Raw genomic sequence first — 22,300 nt, 5'->3', positions numbered from 1 at the left:
GATCGACAGCTGCAAACACATAAAAAAACATTTAGACCTCATTTTACAAAGAAGTCAGTGTTAACCCTGTTAAACTACTGTTGTAAATGATCAACATGATCAGATGTTAAACCTGTCTCAAGTTACACAATCACCTCCATGTCTTTGGTCATCTGATTAATAGTTTAGAGTATTTGATCCAGTCAGATGTCTTTAGTGTAATTGTACAAATGTCCTATAGCTGGTGCTTCATGTGTCTTTTTGCTGTGAAATCTTGACTGATTTTAAACAAGTAAACATAACAATAACTGGACTGAAGCAGCTTGGCTTTACTTGATCCTCCATGAATCATTTTGTAGAAAAATCAGTGAGTGTCGAATCTGATCGTCAGGATCTTTTGAGGAACATTTGTTCCCAGAAGTTTTGCTTTCACTGTTCCTCAGTGGAGGAATGATCTTCACAAGCCTCCAAAACATCTCACTTCTTTTGAGGAACGCTTATTTGTTCATCTCTCAATCATCATCAGATTGCATTATCTTACTAAGACACATTATTGGAGATATAGACCACTGATATTTACATCATTTTATGTCAGTATCTGCTCTACTGTTATAAAGATCTCATTGATTTACATTACAAGCATCAGAACTTCATCATTTAAAAATATCTGCATCTGCAGCAAATTCATACTTTCGATTAGTTTGAATCTCTGAATAAAATTAAGCTGTTTTTACTTATTCTCACTAGATCAGCCTACAGTATATGAGCCACAAGAGCCTAATGGATCAAATATGATTAAAAACAAAACAAAACAAAACAAAAACAAATGCAAACTTAAAAAATTGTCCAAGCATTAAATAAGCAGTAACAGCATTAAATCATAAAACTAATGACCTGTGTGATGACAGAATATATGAATCTGTTCTAAAGGCAACACAAGTCCATTTCTGATGTGCTTTGTATTCATATATTGATGTCTTTTTTTTTTAAATCTTTAAAACCGCAAGAAACAAAACACACAAGCTAGTCTGCATGTGAACGCAAAGGAGGAATAAAAACAACAACCTGGAGCTGCATTATTTTATAAAATGTTTTATTTGTTTAATTGGCAGCTAATTGAAATGCATGAGATTGTATATGATGGTGTGTAATAGACACTGTCCCAAAGAGAAACACTAGTAACACTTTCAGGATCCGATATAAATAATAAAAGAGTGACACGTAAACGGTCATTATCGACGATAACAGGCGTAAAGACGTGATTGAGCCACACACGTGAGGATTCCCTACAGAACCGCTCATTCTCCATGTGAAGATGTTCATATTGCAACCGCAGAGAACCATCAATGGCAGCTTCAAACCCAAAGCAATGAGAAAACATAAGAGCTTCAATCACCCATGACACAGGGCTGGAGAGAAAGTCCTTCTTTGGAAATGCCTCTTTTCACATGGAAAGCCTTCAGTGATTTGATTAAGAAACTCGTTCATCCAGACCGTGGAACCGACGTGAAGATGATGAGCACACACCCGTGAAGCAGAGCCGTCATTTGGTTTCATCTTGTGCTTAATGTCACTAGATCAAATGCATTCTGATGCAGATGTTTTGTATTCCACATTTGAATTACAGGGGCGTTTCGAACAGGACGAAACACACACAAGTCCGTACTGGCGACTGGAAGGCACACGTCACGTTTCTTCGGTCTGCACTCACATTAACCAGCTCTGATGACGGAGTGACTAAAGCCAGTGAACGGCACAAATCTGCCGTCCGTTTAATGTGTGAGAAAAACAAAAATGACCTTAAATGAGAAGCAACAATAACATAAAAACAGCTAGTACATCTTTACTCTGAGCTAAACAACAAACTACATTATCAAAAGGCAAATAGTCGGTATATTGCAACTCTCTCCACTAAACTACCTCATCATCATCATCATCATCATGCATACAATGTCACTTCCTGTCAACGGCCACCTGATTGGCTGACGGGGGCATGTGACACACTGGCATCTCGCAGGGAACAAACGGCCGTCTCTGTAAAGGGAAGACGTCACGCCGCGGCTGGAGAGAGAACGACCCACGGGTAGTTAGTTACCAACTAACTAGACTGGAATTCAGACAATTAATTATAATTTGAAATACATCATAATGCCTAAAAAATTATTCTGAATAAACTATGACTAAAATATAATAAAAGTAACAACCCACAAGTAGTTAGTCACTCCAAACTTAGCAGTTCGGAATTTGAAAGTCTGCATTTGGCCAATTACTTCAGTCGTAATATGGAATACACATTGTAAAAATGGCAAACTGATGATTCTAAACATCTATGACTAAACATATATAATAAACAGAATGACCCATAGGTAGTTAGTTACCAACTAACTAGTCTGGAACTCAAAAAGCTGGATTAAAGTCTGCATTCAGCTGATTATGCAGTTATAATATGGCATATATATATATATATATATATTATAAAAATGCCAAAATGTCTAAGACTAAAACAATAATTGAAGGACACTTTAGACTACACTGGTAATGTAAGTTTAGTTTTACAGAACGAGTTGAGTTTCTCTCTCCAGCTGTCGACTTCCTGTTGCCAGCTATCCTCCGGAGTAAAAGCGAACGTGGCAAAATCGGACCCGATATATTCCCCGGGCGGACGGACGAGCGCAGACCGAATCGTGGGATTCACCAGGAGCCGCTCGGCTCGTCCACGCTCGGTTCCCGTGAGTCACTATTTGGCAGCGAGTGAATGAGATTGTGTTCAATTAAAGATTCTTTGATTCAGTGACTCAGAATCAGAGCGGCTGTCTCTCCTGGTGATCGTTACGGATCCCGCGATGCGATTTCGGCTCTGCGCGCGTCGTCCGATCGGGGAGCAGTTGCATATTCATTTGCTTTAGTGCTCATTTACTCCAAGCGAATGCGGCGGCTACAGCTCGTCGATTGTTTTCCTCCCACGAGTCGGTAAAGTGCTATAAGAGACGCCGCGTGTGAACCCGAGCCGCTGCGCCACAGCCGAGCAGAAGAAATCCTTTAGGTTCTAAACATCAATGATTGTGAATTCAGGTTTCTAGAATCTAGAATAAAATTAAGGCAAATATATTTGAGAAACCGAAACTCTGAAATTAACCTACGCTAGTAAACTAGTCATCTAATTGAAAAGCGACTACCGTTGATCTCTAGAACTCTCAGCGACGTTCCTCCGGCCGATTCAGATTTGTTCGGTCGGGCTGTGAAGCAAAGGCGTTCGACGCTTCCGTCCGAGTTAACCCGAGTTAACTCGCTCACACTCATCATTAACCGGCGTGCGGGACACTCACACCATCTGTGGACCGATCGCAAGCCGAGGCCTGTCATATCGTTATATTAAAAATAGTGCAATTTTAGACATTTATATAAATAACTCTAAAATCGTGCTTTTAAGTTCGTTTTTTCAGATTTTCATATACATGTATATATATTTATATAGTAGCCTATATACACACACACACGTACGTCAGCGCCGAGCGGCGCGCTCAGAGTCGGCACTTCGACCGCTCTCTCTGACCGCAAACAAAAACAACTGAACAAACACTTCCGTATCTGCTCCAGAACAGTCTGATGCGTCGAATATTGTGCAGAACTCGAAATGAGGAAGTCACGCACATTTTACGAAAGAACCGACAACCGTGATGAAGAATCACAAGACTCCAATTAATGTTTCTAAAAGGAAGACCGGCTGTTCTCCATCGCTCAGGGAGGTGGGCTGCAAGAAAATGTTTTGTTTTGTTTGTTGTCAGAGTTTGAGTGCAGAGAGACTAAGAGCATCGAGGACAAAAAACACGTAAATATTTATAGAAAGTCTGAAGCGCCGCCTCTCAGGTCCGAGTCTTGTGAGTCTGTAGTGCAAGCGCTCTCGCTGATTCTAGACGTGCTGTGCTTTCGCTTTGTCTTTGTTGCGTGCGTTTCTGCTGTCCGTGCGGCTGATGTGGATGACGCCCTGCACCAGCGCCGGCGGCGCGGACTGAGTCTGTGCGTGGCGCGGCAGCGTCGTGGGGTGGTAATAGTGGCCGATGACCTCGCTGTACGCGGGCGGAGCGCCCTCTAGCCGCCCGGCGCTGATGCGCGCGTTGACGCTCGGCGGGTGCAGAGAGGCGTCGATGAGCGGACTGTCGAAGACGGTGCGGTTGGGCGGCGCGCGGACCGACTCGCGGTTGAGCTCCAGCTGCTGCTCGGGGTCTCGCAGCTGAAGGGAACACGGGCCCTGGTACGGCGGAGGCTCCTCTCCGTCCGACAGCGAGATGGTGGGCGGGAGGTCGATGATGGCGTGCGGCAGGTACGGGTACGTGGGCTGGAAGCGGGACAGACGCTCACGCTGAAGGTACGACGGCACCCGGTCCGGCGGTCGAGGAGCGTAAACCTGCTGGAGACACATTACAGGTGGTATTTGTAAGAAATGATCAGCTTTCAGCTGTACCCTGTGTAGATACTGATGAAATAATGATAAAATCATACCTCGCTCATGGCACTAGAAGAGCCGGGACCGTCAGAGGACCACAGACTGCCCTCCTATGAAAAATGAAGATAAACAGAGAGAAAAACACATTACAAATTTTATACGAACACAAACCAAGAACCTGTGATGACACTTGTAAATAGTCACTTTCAAACTGAGTTGAGCTAATTTTATGTCTCACTCCACACTCTCTTTCTGCTCACATAATATTGTGATTTCAGCCTAAATCAGTATGTCATGTTTACTGATTATTTGATTACTTTAGATCATTATCAGCACCTTTACATGTGACAATGGACCACAAAACCAGTCATAATGGTTTCAATTTCTGAAAATAAATAAATAAGCTTTCCACTGATGTATGGTTTGTTATTATAGGACAATAATTGGCCGAGACACAACTATTTGAAAATCTGGAATCTGAGGGTGAAAAAAAAAAATAAATAAAATAATAATAATAATAAAAATACTGAGAAAATTACCTTTAAAGTTCTTAGCAATGCATATTACTAATCATTTTTGGCATAAAAGAAAAATTAATAATTTTGACCCATACAATGTTTTGTTGGCTATTGCTACAAATATACCTGTGCTACTTGAGACTGGTTTTGTGCTCCAGGTATCACTTACATCCATCAATTTCCTACAGTTCTGTTAATCTATAATCTCTGGAAGCATAATTTCTCAGCACGAATGCGCTGGTCACCTCTCACACATTTGGCTCCGTTTCAATCATGATTCAATTATGATAACATGATGAATCATAGTGTGTTTGATCATGACATATTGCAATGTGTCATATTGTGAGGAAGCTGATCTACATCCACTAGGTGTCAGGATTCCTTCACCGAGTCTCTTTATGAGGATGAGGAATTACAAGGAAGTTACAGTCTGTTCAATTGCTAAATTATCTAGATTAACACAGACACACAAACATGAGCAAACGCCAGAATTATGGGATGATTAATAACCACACACACACGAGCGTCATGAGTCACTGATAACGTGACCCAGCTGAACCTAAAATTAGAACAGTTACTCCACAGTGATGTGACGCTTGGAGTGAGACGGACATCAGCGTGTGTGAATGAAGCCGTCACGGACAGTGTGTGTGTGTGTGTGTGTGTTTCTTACCGATGGCAGAGGCAGGTGTCGTCTGCGTGCTCGTCCATGCCGGGAGATGAGAGATCGCGCAGACAGTCTGTAGTGATTCAGCAGACACGTGATCACCACCACCATCATCATCATCACCACCACGATCACCAGAATCTGAACAAACTCCAGCTGGGCTGCAGACACACACACACACAAATAATGTAAATCACACTGAATTGTACTGTCAAAAGTCATGCTGATAAAGATGTTCCCAATATAAGTGAAAACTTGATTAACCATGAAAAAGTTCAGAAAAGAGTCTAAAAAAGGTCTCAAAGGAGCTTCATGAACTCCATTTCTACTAATAATAATTAAGAAAAGCTACTAATTTCAAACACCAGACCAAACTTTAAACAATTTAATCATTACATAAACAATTAATACTGAACATCATGTAGAAGGGGAACATCTACACATACACTATACAGACACATTTATACACAAGTGTCTGGGGTCAGTAAGATTTATTAATGTTTCTGAAAGAAGTCTCTTCTGCTTACCAAGGCTGCCTTTGATCAAAAATACAGTAAAAATTGTGACATATTATTGCAACTTAAAACAGCTCTTTTGTATGTGAATATCTGTTAAAATGTAATCTATTTCTGTGATGCGCAGCTGAATTTTCAGCATCATTACTCCAGTCTTCAGTGTCACACGATCCTTCAGAAATCATTCTAATATGCTGATTTGCTGCTCAACAAACATTTATGATTATTAGCAATGTTGAAAACAGTTGTGCCGCACAATATTTTTGTTAAAACCATCATATATTTTATTTTTCAGGATCACGAAGTTCAAAAGAACAGCATTTATTTCAGGGTCTTACTGACCCTGAACTGCTGAATAGTAGATATGCAGATATTTTCATAGTTTAGTCAGCATCACAGTTAATGTTAAAAGACATTCAGACACAGAGAACTGTACCATCACACTTGCAAGTACAAGGACTGACCCAAAACAATATTAAGCAGACAAATCCAGCTGCCTGAACCTCCAGCAGCCGTAAAAACACACAGCAGCTTCTCTAAAACACTACAAACACGCTAGAGAGCGTCAGACTCACCGCTGCAGTGCGTCTGAACACACGGATGAGAAACGTCCACCGCATGAAGCTGCATGATGCCACATCCACATCCACATCCACCAGAGTCAAACTAACACTGAGGCTCCTGCATTCCCACACACCCATGGGGCAGACGGGTATGAGGGGGACGGGCCTGAGCGCCGCCGGTCTAGACTGAATTGTCTGAGCGAGTCAGTTTTGCATATGAAAACAAAAAGAGTGCGAGACAGCTGATGGTGCGAGGATGTGAAGTGAGCCACGAGCGCAGAGTCAGAACCAGACACAAACACACAAAGCACACATTCACATTGACTGACTGTCCACACACACATAGAAATATGAAGAACGTCCACTGCTAAAGCTTCTGCCTATTCATCTGCTACTGCATCACTCTCATCAAACAGACACATTTATATATAAATAACTCTGTTACATTCAAAATGACTGACAACATTTTTGTTAAATGTTTCATTTTAAATGGTTTGAATCAGTCACTACACAGAATCTGTTTTAAAACAAGTAACCATTTTAATGTTAATTCCATCAGCAGTTAAAAAATGAAAGCAGTTAAAGAAATTATGATGCTGAAGACAACACACCATGACATTCTGTTTACTCACCTATTACTATTAAAAACATTTTTTGTTCATTGAAACGATGCTAAGAAAATATATAAATATTAATTGTATATTAAATATTTATAATATGCAACAAAAACAAAGCAATTGTTAGAAATGTTGCTTTGGCAATTAAATTTAAGTTGAATTCAACCTTATTAAAGCTAAATAAAATAAGAAATAAAAATTACTAACTGAAAATTTAATTAAATGCTAAAAATACTAGGGAAAAAAAAAAAAAACGAAAAAACATGATTGAAAATAAAACGAATTAAAATAACAACATCCAGCTAAAAGCTAAGTCAAATTATTTGTATGTGTTTAGTGTTCATCAGCTGGAAAAACGTGAATCCAACGGTATGTAATTACTGGTAAAGTCGTGGTGTGGACTATCAGAATTAGAGCAATTATTAAAACTCTACGCTTATGGTTCTTCGTGTGAACAGCTTTAACTCACGAGGACACGCGGCACAGAAAAGGCATTGTTCTCTCAGAGAAACAATAGTGACATTTAATTTATGAATCATTTCCTTATCTGTGGACAGAGCGAGGTTTAACTCTGATTGAACAACAAACTGCAGTGAAATAAACACACCGCTCATTCAGGGCATTAGAGACTAAATCATCAGCGTCATGTGCTGTTTGTCCCTCTAATTCAGATTCATCAGAACTTACAAAAGCTATATATTTCTGTGTGCTGGTGTATCAATAACAGAAACGACAAACATCTCTTCATCACTGATGTGCTGTTACTCTGTTATCAGCTCTGGCATTTCACACTTTCAGAGGAATCAATAAAAAACAACAACAAAAGCATCAGTCGTTTGAGTCGATGAGGTCGTAATACTGACACTATGACGTCTATTCAAAGAGCCGCAGCGAGCAGCTGATGACGGCAAACACTCACACACACACACATTGAGAGATCAGACGGGGGTGACGGAGGGGTCATGAGGGGTCAAGAGAGGTCAAAGCTCCGCCCCTCCCCCGTCTGTTTCTCACGGGTCATTTGCGGTCACAGTCGAGCCAGACAACACTGAACAGACAGACAGAGAGGAGGGGCGTGTGTGTGTGTGTTTGTGAATGTGTGTTTGTTTAGCTGCAGTTTGGGAACAAATCTGACCTCACAAATGAGTTTAAATATGACCAAACCTCCCTTTAGGAGCATTTAGGGCCATCTTTATTTGGAAAAAAAAAAAAAAATTATATATAAAATAACACTTCCTACAGCATATATTATGTAAAATGTATATGTGAAGCTCCTTCATATATATTAAAAAAAAAAAAAAAATAAAAATATATATATATATATATATATATATATATATATATATATGTATAGCTGATCCTGTATATATTATATATCAAATACATTAATATTCATCTATAACATAATCTTTAAAGAGAAAGAAGTCTTCTTTTAGGGTTTGTGTTAAGTCTGATTTTATAATACAACTACAGAAGTCTACAGTATGTGTTCATTTACATGGTGTGTGTGTGTTTGGACTCACTGTGCTAATGTGTGCTGCTCTATTTTTGCCAAATAGACCAAAAAACACACACACACACACACAATCAGCTGACAGTGGCAGTGCCACAGACGGGTAAGTGGGTGTGGTAGTTGTGTCTATGTGTGTGTGTGAGAGAGAGGTCACAGGGTGTCACAATTTGCTTGCAAATTTCCATGGGAATGACAAAGCAAAGAGACACAGAGAGAGAGAGACAAAGACAGAGACAGACCTTCTCGCTCTGACTTACGAGCGCTGGCAGTCACTGAGAACCGACTGTGGGAAACACTCAGGGTGTCTGACTGAGACGAACATCATTAAACATACGGCCGCAGCCCTCATGCTGATTGGTTAGTCAGAGTTTTAGAAAAACAAGATCATGCGACTTCATAGTGAATATAGTCCATCTACAGGACACTAAAGGAAAAGCTCAGCCAGAAATGAAAGTGTGCAGAAAATGTCCTTTTCATCAGATTTTACAAATGGGTCATTCGGTCACCGTCTTACCAATGGATGTGAATGGGTGCCATCAGAATAAGACTCCAAACAGCTGATAACAACATTACAATAATCCACACCACTCCAGTCCATCATTTAACATCTTGAAAAGACAAAAGCTAAAACAAATCCATCATTAAGATGTTTTAACTAAAATCCAAGTCCATAATCCATAATAACACTTTCTCCAGTGAGTCCATCTCCTGTCTCTCACATCAAAATCCAGCCACATATTTGTTTAGAGCTGTTTTGTCTTGTCAACGGTGCTTGACCGCTGCAGATTTCTCTCCTGATTCAGACCAGACCACTTTTTTACTGGAGGAAGCGTTATTATGGATTACGGACTCGTATTTTAGTTTAATGATGGATTTGTTTCATCTTTTGTCTTCTCAAGATGCGAACTGATGGACTGGAGTGGTGTGGATTGCTTGTGGATTATTGTGATGTTTTTATCAGATGTTTGGACTCTCATTCTGACGGCACCCATTCACTGCAGAGGATCCATTGGTGAGACACTGAAGCAACCCCACATTATGAAGAAACAAACCCATAAAATTTAAATTTTTTGGGGTGAACAACTCCTTGAACATTCTAGATTGGAACAAAGTTCCTCATAATCAGCCATTGTCATCCATCAAATATTGGCCAAAACATTTAGATTTAGTGTCTGAGACTCATTCAGATGGACGATCTGGGACAGACTAGAACTTCAGCAGCTTTGGGTGAACTAGGCCGGACGGGTTGCCTTAGCACAGCACTGGTGAAGGTTCAGATGTGCATGTTTGGATAAGCAGGCGTTTGTTTTGCAGACGTGTGTGTGTTTGGTCTAGCGGCGGTCGGCAGCGCAGGTGGGCCTTGAAGAATCGGTCTGAACATGTTGTGTGTGTTTGTGTAACGCCGTTCAAACACGCCGAGGGCGGAAAATGCGGTAAACAATGCAAACTATGCTTTAATAAGAGAGGGAGAGACTGACGGTTAAAGTCATTTTGAAAGACACAAACTGAATCGTCGTTCAGGAGAAATCAGACGCCGCCTCGAGCAGACGTCATTCTCCACCGACACAAACCATGAAGGGAAGGTTGGGCTGAGAACAATTAAACCGGCAGCCAACGAAAACACATCAATCACCATATACAAACAAATTTAAAACGCCAATGACAAGGTGACCACTGGATGAAAACACATGCAAAATGTTCCCACAGATCTGTCCCGAGCACACTCTGTCCGCATTCGGCAGGCGTTTGTGCGCTTCGAGTCACTCCAGCCGTGTTTGTGTTCGGGCCGATGCCAGGTGCACCTTCCTGCCCCGCGGGCAAAATAACATTCCAGCTCTCATTCCAGACTCTGGATAAACTCCAGCCTGTGCTTCATCGCGCTGGAATGATTCGCTCGCTCAGCTTCACAGTCGAGGGTTTATCAGAGAAAAAACCTGAGACTGAACCTCCTAAAACAGGAAACTAAAACTTGTACAAGAAAATACCAGTTTTTCTACTTCAAAATATCACAATATTGTTGCTTGCTGTTTCCTTGTATTCACTTGTGAAAATGTAAATTCTGAGTAAAAAAACCGATTTTTTTTTCAAGTGGCTATATATTCAGTTTGCTGTACACTGAAATAAACTGAGGTAGAATTTAATTTCAAATTTTCACTTAGACTTGCTGGTAATTATCACAAATAATTAAAAAGCAAGAGCAGGTAAAACATTGAATTAAACATGAAATTTTGAAGTAAAAAAAACTGAAATGGTATCTTCTAGATTGTTGGAGTATGTTTTACAAGAAAACTAAAGCTGCATTCTGACTTGCATAGTATACGTACAAACGTGTCTGCAGACACTTTCAGTATTATTCTCACCAACACAGCAGAGATTACCATCAGTTTAAGTATCAATATTAAAGAGACTAGTAATATTTTGAATTAGAAATTTATTTTGAAGTTTGCCGTTTTCATTTCCATTAGTTTGAGCAATTTGTTGTGTATTTTTGGCTTTTTATATCTATATATTTTGACTATTTTTTAACAGAATTTGATTACATATTAGTTTTAGTTTATTTAAACATTTGAGCACTTAAAGTTTAACTAAACAAAAATGATAAATGTTGCCTTGCCAAATATATAAAATAAAATAAGTGTATGTTTTTTATATCGTATTTTATTTTAGTTAACATTTCTTTTATTTCAAGCAACAAAATGTTGGTTTTAGTTAACAATAATATTCCTGTGTGCACAAATAAACACACACACGCACACGCAAGCTTATGAGAGCTTGAACGAGCTCAAACACAGAACACATGATTCTTCCGCAGAAGCCATCATACCTGTCGCTAACAGACACTATTAATATCATGTGACCACGACCAACCCGTCTGACAGCACGACACCCGTCTGTGTGCTCAGACAAAACAACCTGATGGAAACACACACGCACACACACACACACACACACACACACACAGAGCAGTGCAAACACTTCCCAGACTCGTTTCTCAGACAGACACATTCAAACACACAGGCTGAAATAGAGCAGAGATCACGCTTCACTCTGAGTGAGCACACTACTGAGGGAAGCTGGACGACAACACAGAGTAAAACTAAAGGAGCTGAACCACAGACGGACAGAAAGACCATCAGTCTGTCTACAAGCCCAGATGAAGTCAAAATTGTATTTACTTAGTTAGCACACATTATTAGTGTAATGGTTAACAATTCATGCAATCCAGGCAAGTTAGAAAATAAAATTCTTTGCAAACAGTAAACACTGAAATCAGCTGATAGTTCCAATGAGAAAAGATTCAAAAATGTAAAACAATAAAAGGTTTGTGTTTAATATTGTTAATATTAAAAATGTATTATAAAACATAATTACATTTTGATATCATCATTTAAAGTTATTAATATTGTAATTATTATAATAATTTTTTATTGCTACTGTATTATGTTTTTGTGATACATATTTAACAGCTTATTTTATATTAAATATGTGGTATATATCATTGAAATTTAAATGACAAAATTAGATTATTTTATATCATAATGATGTCATTATATTATAAATATAGGCATAAAGAAACAGGCTACTGTGTATTAAAAAAATAGACAATAGACAATGAGAGAGACAAATATTTCAGAGCGTGGGCTTCGGCACGTCACAAACACGCGAGGATCATGGGAAGAGGCGGGGAGAAATACTGTGATTTAGAATCTCTCTCACACAGGCCTTTATTTCACTGGCTGGTCCTTCCTCTGACCTCTGACCCCTACAGCACAGACGGCCCTACAGCTGCAGCGTCTCATATGCTAAATGCTCATTTACATACATCTGAATTAAACCAAGACAGTAATTAAGACTCAGATGAGACTGTGAGACTGAAGAGACCTCTAAAAAACACACACACACACACACACACACACACACATAACCTACATTAGATCTTTTCAAACTATGGTTGTTTTCATCTTAAATCATTTAATATTAACATCTTTTATTTACAGATAATGTGTGTAATTAATTCTGTGTGTAACTACTTCATATATAAAACCATTTGGGAAAAAAAAAAAAAAAATCAAACGTACACAAAAACTTAAAGGTCTTTACTTCAAACCACTAAAATAAACATTCTGTATGACTCTGAAAATGATTTAAGATGATTTTTATTTATCTATCTACACCTACATAAAATTTAAAATTATAAAAATGTAATAAAAAAATGTAATAAATGTAATAATAAAATTATAACAAATTATGTTAGATATAAAGATATTTCATTATATCATATTATAAATACAGGCATAAAGAAATAGGCTACTTCACATCGCTAATACACTGGGATTTAATCTAACCTAAAAATAAAATAAAACAAAATAAAATGTATAATTTTACAAGATTAATACTGCTGGTAAAGTTTTATGAATTCGGTTGCTTTTTAATTATTAATATTTAAATAACCCCCCAAAAAATAAAATAAAATAAAATAAGATAAAAATAAAAACAATATATATATATATATATATATATATATATATATATATATATATATATATATATATATATATATATATATATATATATATATATATATATATATATAAATATATATACACATATATAATATATATATATATATATATATACACATATAAATAACATTTTTTATTATTATCCTTAAAAAGGAAAACAGATTTTTATGAAAAAAAAAGGTCAGATTTGAGTCCTACTTATGTCTAATTCTCTGTCTCGTTCTTCTGACTGTCTGGACGATGACAAAAGCTCCCAATATAAGAGAATTCCCATGATTCAACACACACATGGTCACAAGTGGAGCTGCTCAGGGTGGTTTTAGTCAGGAACGTTCCTCTGAAGAGAAGTCAGACTCAGAGAGCATGCTGGGAGAGCGGACACAGACGTGACATAACAAATGACTAATGAAATCAAGAGTGTGTGTGTGTGAGTCTCAGGGGTGTCTCTATATTCCCACACACCCCATCTGCTATTTATGGTTCCAGACACTGAAGCGTCTGCGTGAGTCTCGCTGAACACAAAAGAGCCGAACGCCACGCAAACCTTCAACCAAACACCGGCACCGTCGGAACAGATCGGAACAACACCAGCACATGATCTCTAGGTTAACTAAACTAACTCCATGTTTCCAGGAAAAGCGTCTCAGGCGTCCTGCTGCTTTACGAGACTGAAGTTCACCTGAGGCTGGATTTCTTCAGGCTTTGGTTCGGCCGTCGGCTCAACTCGGACCGTAAATCCGCGTTGGCAACCCGGCGTCTGCAAACTGCTGAATAGTCCAGAAACAAAGCCGATCTCCTCGCTTCTCTGCCAACGGCATATGGCTCATAGACGGGCAAACAGAGCCCAGACTAGCTTTACCTTCACCTGGGCCGCTGCCAGAGCGCTTAATTATTAACTCACACACTCAGACAGGAACTGTTAATGGTGACCAAAATAGCCGACACTTGCTGATATGAGTCTAAACCTGATAACGGATTACACAGAGTGTGTCAGAAACACAGGGATGAAGACAATCAATGAACGGCCCATAATAAAACTGTGCGACGGGAGAGTGTCTACTGTACTTACTGTACACACACACACACACACACACACAAAAAAACCACACACCTCAAACGCCTTAAGACACAACAGAGACCATCAGCAAAGCACTGGAACACTCACAACTGTTTTCAACATTGCTAATAATCATAAATGTTTGTTGAGCAGCAAATCAGTATATTAGAATGATTTCTGAAGGATCATGTGACGCTGAAGACTGGAGTAATGATGCTGAAAATTCAGCTGCGCATCATAAAAATAAATTACAGTTTAACAGATATTCACATTGAGAACAGCTATTTTGAACTATAATAATATTTAACTGTTTTTACTATAAATGAATGCATTTTACACCAACTATTCCCTAAGTGTACATGCTTCTGGACTAATAACTGTCTCTAATTTCTATTAAAAAAAAATCAATACTGCAGCAATATTTTGTGTGAACCTAAAAGTTCACACAAAAACTAATTTAAAAGTTGATACAAAAAAATAAGTTTCAGAATATAGATGTGGCACTGTCTTAATTCTGAAGGTCACTGCACACGGAGTTTGAAATTTTGAAGTTTTTTTTCGTGTTTGCTACGGATGTGAAAACATAGAAACCCGAACCTGATCTGAATTTTTTTATGATGGACGAAAGTTTCGGAGGCAGTGTGTAACCGTGATTGATACAACGTGAGGTTGTAATTACTTTTTAACACGTGTGAAAATTTCAGATGAGAATTTCGGACACAATGTGCAAAGACCCTGATATACACTATGTAATTCTTCATCAGCAGCTGAAGTTACTGTAAGCGTGTAGTGGAAGCATGTGAAGTGATTTGAGCAGATTGGACTGACAGCACAGACTCATAGTGATTTATCGCATTCAGTCGTGTAATCACTAGTGCTCCACATTCTGAAACACATCCAAACAGGATGGCAGCTCGTGATGAAACCCAATGACCGGAGCAGCACATGCTCCACAGACAGACAGACAGACAGATAAGCAGGCTGGATCTCTCTCACGGCGGAGGTACGAGGAAGACAGAGGAAAGGGAAAACCACAAAAGACTGGGAACGGAAGAAAAACAGGTTTCACAATTTCTCATGATCTTCTGTAACCAGATCCTGATCCAAACCACACACGATCGAGGCATGTAGCCGCGTGTGACCGATACCGAGACAGATAACGGAGCACAAGCTCACGTCTCGCCTGCGGTCACAGACAAAACACTCTGAGATGAACACACACGCATACACGTCAGCCCGATTCTGTGGTGCAACCGCTGATACCTCACCGACAGAACGAGAGACTTAAAAACTACAGATATTAACACTGATACTAAATATGTCATACCGATATCCATTCGTTCAGAACCAATGCTGATAGTTTGGTTTTCTTAAGATGAAAATCTCCGACTAATGGACCCCTCTCATTTGGTACATTACTATACTATTAGAGGTTAAAATTAACTATTATATTCAATGGCTACTTATTTTCCAATATAATAATCACTCTTAAATAAAAACCAAATCATCTGCATACAACTCAATTGCACATAAGGCAGTGGATCTGTCACGCCACATTTAAGTGCAGCAAAACACCATTAAATGTTGGAACTTTGTGATAAAATGGACAGAATAAGCCAAAACTGAGGACCTGGCAACCCGAAAACCTGTGTTAACTGCACATTTTAAAGCAAGATCTCATTAATGCATTAACATTGCATTTGACAGCCCTAAATTCAACACAAGAGACATTTCCTTCACACACAAGTTGCAGTCTGACACGGTATTATCGGCTCTGATCAACAATCGGCTGATACTGCAGATAACTGCTTTTATCAGCCGATACCGATTACTGGCCGATACCTCGGTGCATCCCGACAAAAACCCCAGTGGACCGACATGCGGCGTTTTTCTCTGGATGAGGCCTCCATACGTGTCAGGACAGGCGTGTTTCAGCAATGACTGAGGGCTGTGAGACGGTGATGTCAGCCGAGTGCAGACTAAACGCGCTGACGGAGGTGAGTCAAAGCAGCCCTGCAATTAGCAGCGTGTCCGCGGCACAGACGCAGCCATTATGAAGAATGAGCAACCATCGCTGCCGCGCTCCAGCTGAGATCAAGAACATCAAAACATCAACCAACGTCCAACAGAAGAACCTAAAAGCCTCATTTCACCCCAAAAATCACAGTTCTGTCATCATTTACTCACTCATAGGTCTACCCAAACTTGATTCATGGAGACTTTTGCACAAATGTTTCACATACAAGCTTCAAAAAGGACAAAAACACCATAATGTCAGTCCATAACTATAAATATAATAATATATAATATATATTATAGAGATATAATAAAAGTGAGTCCACACCACAACTGTAATGATACCAACGCAGAGAAACGACATCACTGGAATCACTTTCAGAGCAATTTGTCCAGCTAATAAACAATAAAAACATTGCAGCCATTCAAAATCCATTAAACATTAAATTAATCACATAATAACACTAATACAGTTAGTGTCATTCATCATAGTATCATTACATGCTACACTATGCTTTTTATTATTTTTGAAAGAAGTCTCTTCTGCTCACCAAAGCTGCATTTTTTAACAAAAATACAGTAAAAACAGTGAAATATTATTACCACTTAAAATACTTGTTTTCCATATGAATGTATTGTATGTATGAATTTTCAATACTATACAAGAAACAGTTTATTGTAACATTTCACGATATTTTTGGTAAATAGGAGAGGCTTTAAAAATTCCAAAACATCTGAACTATTCCAAACTTTTGAGCAGAAGTGTAGTTTCTGTTCCTCTGAAGTCATATGATGGCGTCTGTGTGGAACAGACTCGCACGTAACTGGTCAGACACTGAAGAAGCGCACCCTGAGGCCGAGTACATGACAGAACGAACTCTTTAGGACACATTGTCGATGAGCGGGACGGCTCTTATGTAGCCGTGGGTCTGAAACAGCGTTCTGGAGCGCAGCTGTTTCCTCTTCCTGTGCTGTGACGAGCAGAACACAGTGGTGTTTCCTCAGCGCCGATCGCAGCAGATGTGTTTGTATCAGAAAGTTCTGCCTCGGGCCTCAGAGACACAACGACGAGGTCAAGGCCGGATAATTAGAGGAGCGTCGACCCAACAAAGACACGACAAACCCCAAATCAACAGCAGAGACGAGCAGCCTTTCACTGAGAGTCACGAAACTCAGGGACAAATTACAGGAACTACAGTCAAGTTTATGAGCAAACAGAGCTAACGATTAGAGCCATTATTAAATCTCACAACCATTTTCACAAAACTTGCAATGAGAAGAACAAAAGATATGCTTTAAGGGTTCCTGCAGTTTTCCACTGAAATAAAAAGTTTAACATTTAAAAACATTTTAAAAATGAAGATAGACATAAATTTTAGTATGGTAAATGAAATTACTAAAACTATATTATTATTCTTAAATTCTCTGTTCTTCATTTTAATACAATTCTATGTTTTTCCCCAAACTGTGCAGCCCTAATGTTAAATATAATTCTTAAACGGACAGTTTTTTTTTAAACTGTCATCATTTATTTGACCATTACATATCCATAAGTTTCATTACAAATCCATTAAACTTTTAGTTCATCTTCAGAACACAAACCAAAATATTTCTGACAAAAAGGGCTTGAAAGTCATTAAAAGAAAACTTCAACTTGGGTAAATGCTTCAAAAGTTTATAAAGACAGAACATTTTATTTAGGATTTTATTCAGCCATGAGGTATGTAATTAATCACAGGATTTGCATTTCTGGATGAACTATCCTTTATTTGGAGATACACGCCTGCATCATCAGTGAAGAGTTACAGGAACAAACGAAGCCTGTTTTTGATTGTCTACTAGAAACATGTAAGAACTGCAGCAGTTTTCCAGTGAAACGAGGTCAGGGAGCAGAAAGACATTTTTTCTGTGACGTGTCTTCTGCTGATCGGTGTCTGCGTGTAGTTCCTCTTATGAAGAAAAATCTAAAGAATCTCATTATAACTGACAACCACATTGTTTACATGGGTGACAATGACTTCTGTTCGGTTGCCAGATCTGCCCACAACATCTACTAGCTACCGTCAAACCCTAGAGTCTCACACAACACAAAGGATCAGAGGAAAACCGCCAGCCGTAATATCCTGTTAGGAGGAAAAACCATCCCGTCCCCTGAAGGGACGATCCGGTCCAGCCTCCGTTCTAAACACAACAGCCGCTTCAGACGAAGAGCGATTCCTGTAAGCGAGGAGCTGATCTCATCTGCTGCCGTACAGTGGGTGGTCTGTGTGTCACAAACCCATCAGCACCGGAGAGGAAGGAGCTCGGGTTCCCGTAAACACGCGGCGGGGGGTGTCTGCGATGAGGACACACTGCTCACGTCTCATTTGTGCTTCTCGCTAAACGTTCCCTCTCATCCTGACAGATACGGGAGAAGATCTCACACACGTCTGCATTTAATGAAGAAAATGCAACACCAGGCCAAAAAAACTTTCTCAAATCAAAATAAAGAAATAAATCCTATATGATGCCCTATTACTGTACAAATAAATAAATAAATTATTAAATGGGTAAAGTTTCATGAATTCATTCATTTTGGTTAAATTATATATTGAGTTAAAGTCATGAAAAAACATATGTTATCATGACTTACTGATTACATGTGACCCTGGAGCATAAGTATCACGGGTCTATTTGTACATTGTTGTTACATTGTATGGGTCAAAATGATTGATTTGTCTTTTATGCCGAAAATCATTAGGAAGATCATATGAAAACAGGCTTTATTTAATGCATGCAAAATTCTTTCTTTTGTATTTTGAGCTGAGTTTTCTACTCTGAGACGTCACGTCTTTATTGAACTCTGCATGTTCACAGAAGCCAGGAGAGATGGAGTGATAGTCACATTTGACAGGCGCTGACACATGTCTATCACTCAATCTCTTCTGGCTTCAGCGATCATGAATGAAGCGAACATGAGCACGGACGTGTCCGAGCTTTCCATCCGCCTTCTGTTTCCAAGACGCAGCTTGTAATGAAAAGAGCTGGGCACTTGAAGTCTGTTGAAGCACTTGAAGGAAAATGTTAAACCCTCAAATCTGCTTAAAGCAACGTTTGTGCGAGCTGAAACAAACAGGCTTCCATCCCGCAAAACAACAATAAAGAAACGGCAGCTCTGAGCTTCACGCCGACAAGCAGCTACAAGCCGTTTCGCATTCATTCCGCTTCGCTCGCGGCCTCGAAACGGGACTGGAGCGAACGAAGGGTGACCGCACGTCCTCCAGGACATGTACTGACCGGGATTTCTACATTGCCTAAAATGTCTAGGGTTTGGCTTTGTTTTCCTATTGCTTTCATACTCGAAGGCAATGCCTGAAAGGTATTTTGACCAATAGCGTGCAGGCTACCGGTCAATCGACCAATCGCGGTGTGCGAGAAGGCGCGATCTACGGAGAACAATCAAAGCGACGCGAATACACTAATAAGCCAAAACCAGGACGTTTAAGGCAATTTAGAAATCCCGGTCAGGACGCGTCCGATGAAAGCAGCCAAATAAATACCAGAACAAGGCGTTCAAATGCTTTCCTCGCCTCCCACTCGAGAAACAACGCGAGTCAAGCGGGTGAAGTCCTGATGAGTTCATGCGCTTCAGTACAAACTCAATTAAAGCAGCGCTGACTGACTCGATAAACTGGCCATTTGCAGGAGTGTTGCTTTCATTTCCAGAGAACATCATCATCAGGTCAGGCGTGACTGAGAGTCTGTCTAGACAAACAAGGGCAAGACAACGTCTGAAAACAGAGATATGAGCTGTGATTACAAGGAACATTATTTCTTAGCCAGCAAAGGCAGAAGCCCAAACCGGACAGCGCGTTCCGCTCTGGAATTCAGCAGATCTTTTCCCACGACTCTGAGCTCTTACCGATATCACCTTGTTATTTGTTTAGCTTTTCCTTTACAACAGATTATGTGGAAACTGCAGACAGATTTTGCAAGACGGTTAATCACGAAAGAGAATTCCACGAATGAGTGAGTCTGCTGGACAACAGGGGGCAGCTGTCTGAACAATAAGTTAGTCACTACAAATTAAGTATTAGTCGGGCAACTCCCAGCTGAGGATTTCAGAGCAGACGGAACGTCACACGCGCAGCCGACCGACAACAACCGTCTGACTGACTGAGAGCAAACCGCATCCGTCTGATAAACACACCGGCCCGAGGACATCAAAATGCTTCAGACCAGATCTTCAGCAGGCTTATGAAAAAGTGCACTTTATCACATCACAGTATTATCATGTGGAAACTGCAACACCTCTAGTAGTTCACCCAGAAATGAGCATTTATCATCATTTACTCTGAATTGTTGAGTAAAAATGCAAAATAAGATATTTTGAAGAATGAACTGAACAGTAACTGGTAGCCATTGACTTTAGCATGAGAAAAACCTATAGAAAACTCACTGTCACAAAACCAACAATACATTGTATGGGTCAAAATGATCCATTTTTCTTTTAAGCCAAAAGATCATTAGGATATTAAGTAAAGATATATTTTGTATAAGGATATGTTTGTACATTTCCTACTGTAAATATATCAAAACTTAATTTGGACAACGATTTTCTCAATATTTTGACTTTTTTGCACCCCCAGATTTTCAAATAGTTGTATCTCAGCCATCATAACAAACCATACACCAATGGAAAGCTCATTTATTGATGTATAAACCATAAACGACGGCATAAATGACATTTTGGGGTGAACTGTTGCTTTAACTCGCTGGAAAGTATGTTCTATGGACATCACTCTTATTCCATTTTAAACAAAACATCTCCACAGCCATATGAATTCGATCATAATTGTGTGCTGTGATCTAATACGAGCTAATGATCACAGACTGGCACGAGTGTGTCTGTCACTGACCGCTTCACCTACTAACCGGATCCTTACACGACCTAAACTAGTCCGCGTCAAAACTTTCTGAGGAGTTCATCTGAGACGTTACTCAACGTCTAAACGGTCAAATAACAACTCGAACACATCGCGGGACTGTACTGACGTCCGTTAAAAAAGAACCGCGAAAGCCGATTCGAATCGAGGCGCAGTTTGTGTAACGTTTGCGCTGCCGCGATTCGAATCGTTTAGTGAAGAACGTCAGACAAAACTGAGGGAAAACGCTCCGGGATACTCACTGATCGCCATACTCTGGAATGAAGTGGATCTCTTGCAGTTACATGTACAGGAGACATTGGTGTGGGTGTCGGTGGTTCCGTTCATCAGACCCATGAAGCTGAACATTGAAGAAATCTCACGGATCGACGCGGAAAACGGACGGACGGCGCTCGCTTCACGGCGCGCTGTCGAATAAAAACATTGACGCAGGCTTTTCCTCTTCCTTCGGCGAGGCTTCTTTCTTCCAGGCAGTTGCGAGGCGGCTTTCCTCTAGCCGCCGTCCCCCCACCCCCGTCCCGCTGTCTGGCCTCTGTCCTCCAGTATTCCCGGTGTTATTCCCAGACGGTTTGTACTACTTTCCAGCCGTCTGCGCGCACCTCATTCAAGTCCAAGTTGGCTGGGAACCCGCGGGAGGCGGGGCTAGCGCGGGAGGCGGGGCCTAGAGGCAGACAGCATCACGTCACTGCCAGACTTGGCCTTTCACAGAGTGCATGAGCCAATCAAAGTCAAACGGGGTGAAGAGCTGTTCGCAGACACGCGTTAGGTAATCTGTTCCTCTGAAACACTCTAGCTTTTTTTAATTACCAAAGCGATTACAGACAGACTCGAAATGGTTTTAAACACGACACGACATCTATATTCGTGCCAACTAACTTGAAATGACAAACGTAGCGTGCCTAAAAATGTGTTGTGAAATATAAACATGATTCATGTGTTCATTGCGAGTGTCGCAGTGCTTCT

General features: G+C 40.0%; 1 protein-coding gene across 2 annotated transcripts; it reads right to left on the bottom strand.

Moving 5' to 3' along the window:
- Positions 1–1,055: 1,055 nt before the first annotated feature.
- On the bottom strand, positions 1,056–21,990 carry pmepa1 (prostate transmembrane protein, androgen induced 1). Of its 2 annotated transcripts, none has more exons than XM_051112424.1 (4): positions 21,580–21,990; positions 5,615–5,769; positions 4,480–4,533; positions 1,056–4,384 (listed from the first exon to the last, which is right to left on the bottom strand). In XM_051112424.1, exons 1-4 carry the CDS (start codon positions 21,683–21,685, stop codon positions 3,890–3,892), a joined length of 810 nt encoding a protein of 269 aa, XP_050968381.1. In that variant the 5' UTR covers positions 21,686–21,990; the 3' UTR covers positions 1,056–3,889. The 2 variants fall into 2 exon arrangements, with proteins under 2 accessions (XP_050968381.1, XP_050968380.1); XM_051112423.1 differs by having other exon boundaries at positions 1,056–4,387; positions 21,580–21,989.
- Between the last annotated feature and the right edge of the window lie 310 nt (positions 21,991–22,300).

Source organism: Labeo rohita, chromosome 6, assembly GCF_022985175.1.
Source record: "Labeo rohita strain BAU-BD-2019 chromosome 6, IGBB_LRoh.1.0, whole genome shotgun sequence".
Classification (NCBI taxonomy): domain Eukaryota; kingdom Metazoa; phylum Chordata; class Actinopteri; order Cypriniformes; family Cyprinidae; genus Labeo; species Labeo rohita.
The sequence above is the reverse complement of the archived record's forward strand: the minus strand, read 5'-3'. Positions and strand labels throughout refer to the sequence as shown.